Genomic DNA, 1,262 nt, shown 5'->3' on the forward strand with positions numbered 1-1,262 from the left:
CAAACAAGAACACAAGGAGAATGCACAAGTACAACAAGCTGCTGCCTAATCAACTCGGGCAGCACGCTCAAACAAACACTAGACAAGTGCACACACAGCCAACAGAGCTGCCAAGGCGACATGGGCAGAGTGTGCACGAACACAAACAATCTAAACAGCGAACAGCATGCATACATGCGCGCAGAGCAATGCTAGGCATGGCATGAATGCTTGCAGGCAAGCATACACAACAGACAACACTTCACAACACTGCATGGCACGCACACATGGCATTTGCCAAGCATGACGGGCATGCACACACACACATGGCACACATGACACACAACTCACGTGTGCAGGGGAAGGAGGAGAGGAGAGGCAGTTGGCACACATGCATGCCAGCAGAGAGGAAGGAATGTTTGCCAACGGAAAAGCCACAAAGCAGGTGTTGTTGGCAAACAAGACAAACCCACACGAGAAGGCAAATTAGGAAGGACTCAACACAAAACAGAAACTCACTGACTCTCAACACTCCCCCTCAACTGCCTTCCTCTGCTCTGTCTCAGCCGTCGAGGTTCCCACCAGTCGTGGCAGGTGCTGCTCGAAGGTCTGCTTGTCCAGTGCCTTGGTCAGCGCGTCGGCAACCATCTGCGTGCCGGGACAGTGCTGCAGCACAATGGTTCCGTCAGCGATGAGCTCCCGCACGAAGTGGTGGCGTACCCGGATGTGCTTCGTGCGCGGCTTGGTGACGTGGTCGTTGCCGATGGCGATGGCCGCCTGATTATCTGTCAGCATCTTGGTGGCTCCAGCCTCGGGCTCGCCGAGGTCCATGAGCAGCTGCCGCAGGAAGACGACGTCCTGCGCTGCTGCGGAGATGGCCATGTACTCGGCCTCGGCGGTGCTCAGCGCAACCGTGGGTTGCAGCCGACTGCTCCAAGACACAAGACAGCCGTTGATGTAGCAGGTGAAGCCCGTCGTGGAGCGGCCCGTCAGCTGGTCCGTTCCGAAGCTGGCATCGCTGTAGCACACAAGGTCCAGCGGCTGGTCCTTGCGCGTGCCGCTGCGTCGCTTGAAGAGGAGGCCGTGCTCCCTCGTCGCCTTCAGGTACCGCACGACGTGCTTGGGCTGCCTTGCCAGTGGACCGTCGTGTAACGGTCCATGTAACGGCAGAGCAGTCCCGCACGCGAAAGCTGACGTCTGGTCTCGTGCGGTTGGCCAGGTACAGGAGCGAGCCGACGAGGTTGCGGAAAGGCAGGCGTCGGTCGGGCTGCTCGCTGATGCTG

At 58.6% G+C, this 1,262-nt stretch overlaps 1 protein-coding gene across 1 annotated transcript in view; it reads right to left on the bottom strand.

Annotated features, from left to right (window-relative positions):
- PTSG_12513 (uncharacterized protein) overlaps nucleotides 1-861 on the bottom strand; it is a gene marked incomplete at both ends in the record, with an annotated part of 5,721 nt that extends 4,860 nt beyond the window's left edge. Inside the window, one exon of the mRNA XM_004992298.1 lies at nucleotides 562-861. Coding sequence (XP_004992355.1) covers nucleotides 562-861 — 300 coding nt within the window. The remainder of the gene's footprint in view (nucleotides 1-561) is intronic.
- Between the last annotated feature and the right edge of the window lie 401 nt (nucleotides 862-1,262).

This window comes from Salpingoeca rosetta (assembly GCF_000188695.1).
Source record: "Salpingoeca rosetta unplaced genomic scaffold supercont1.17, whole genome shotgun sequence".
NCBI classification, from domain to species: domain Eukaryota; class Choanoflagellata; order Craspedida; family Salpingoecidae; genus Salpingoeca; species Salpingoeca rosetta.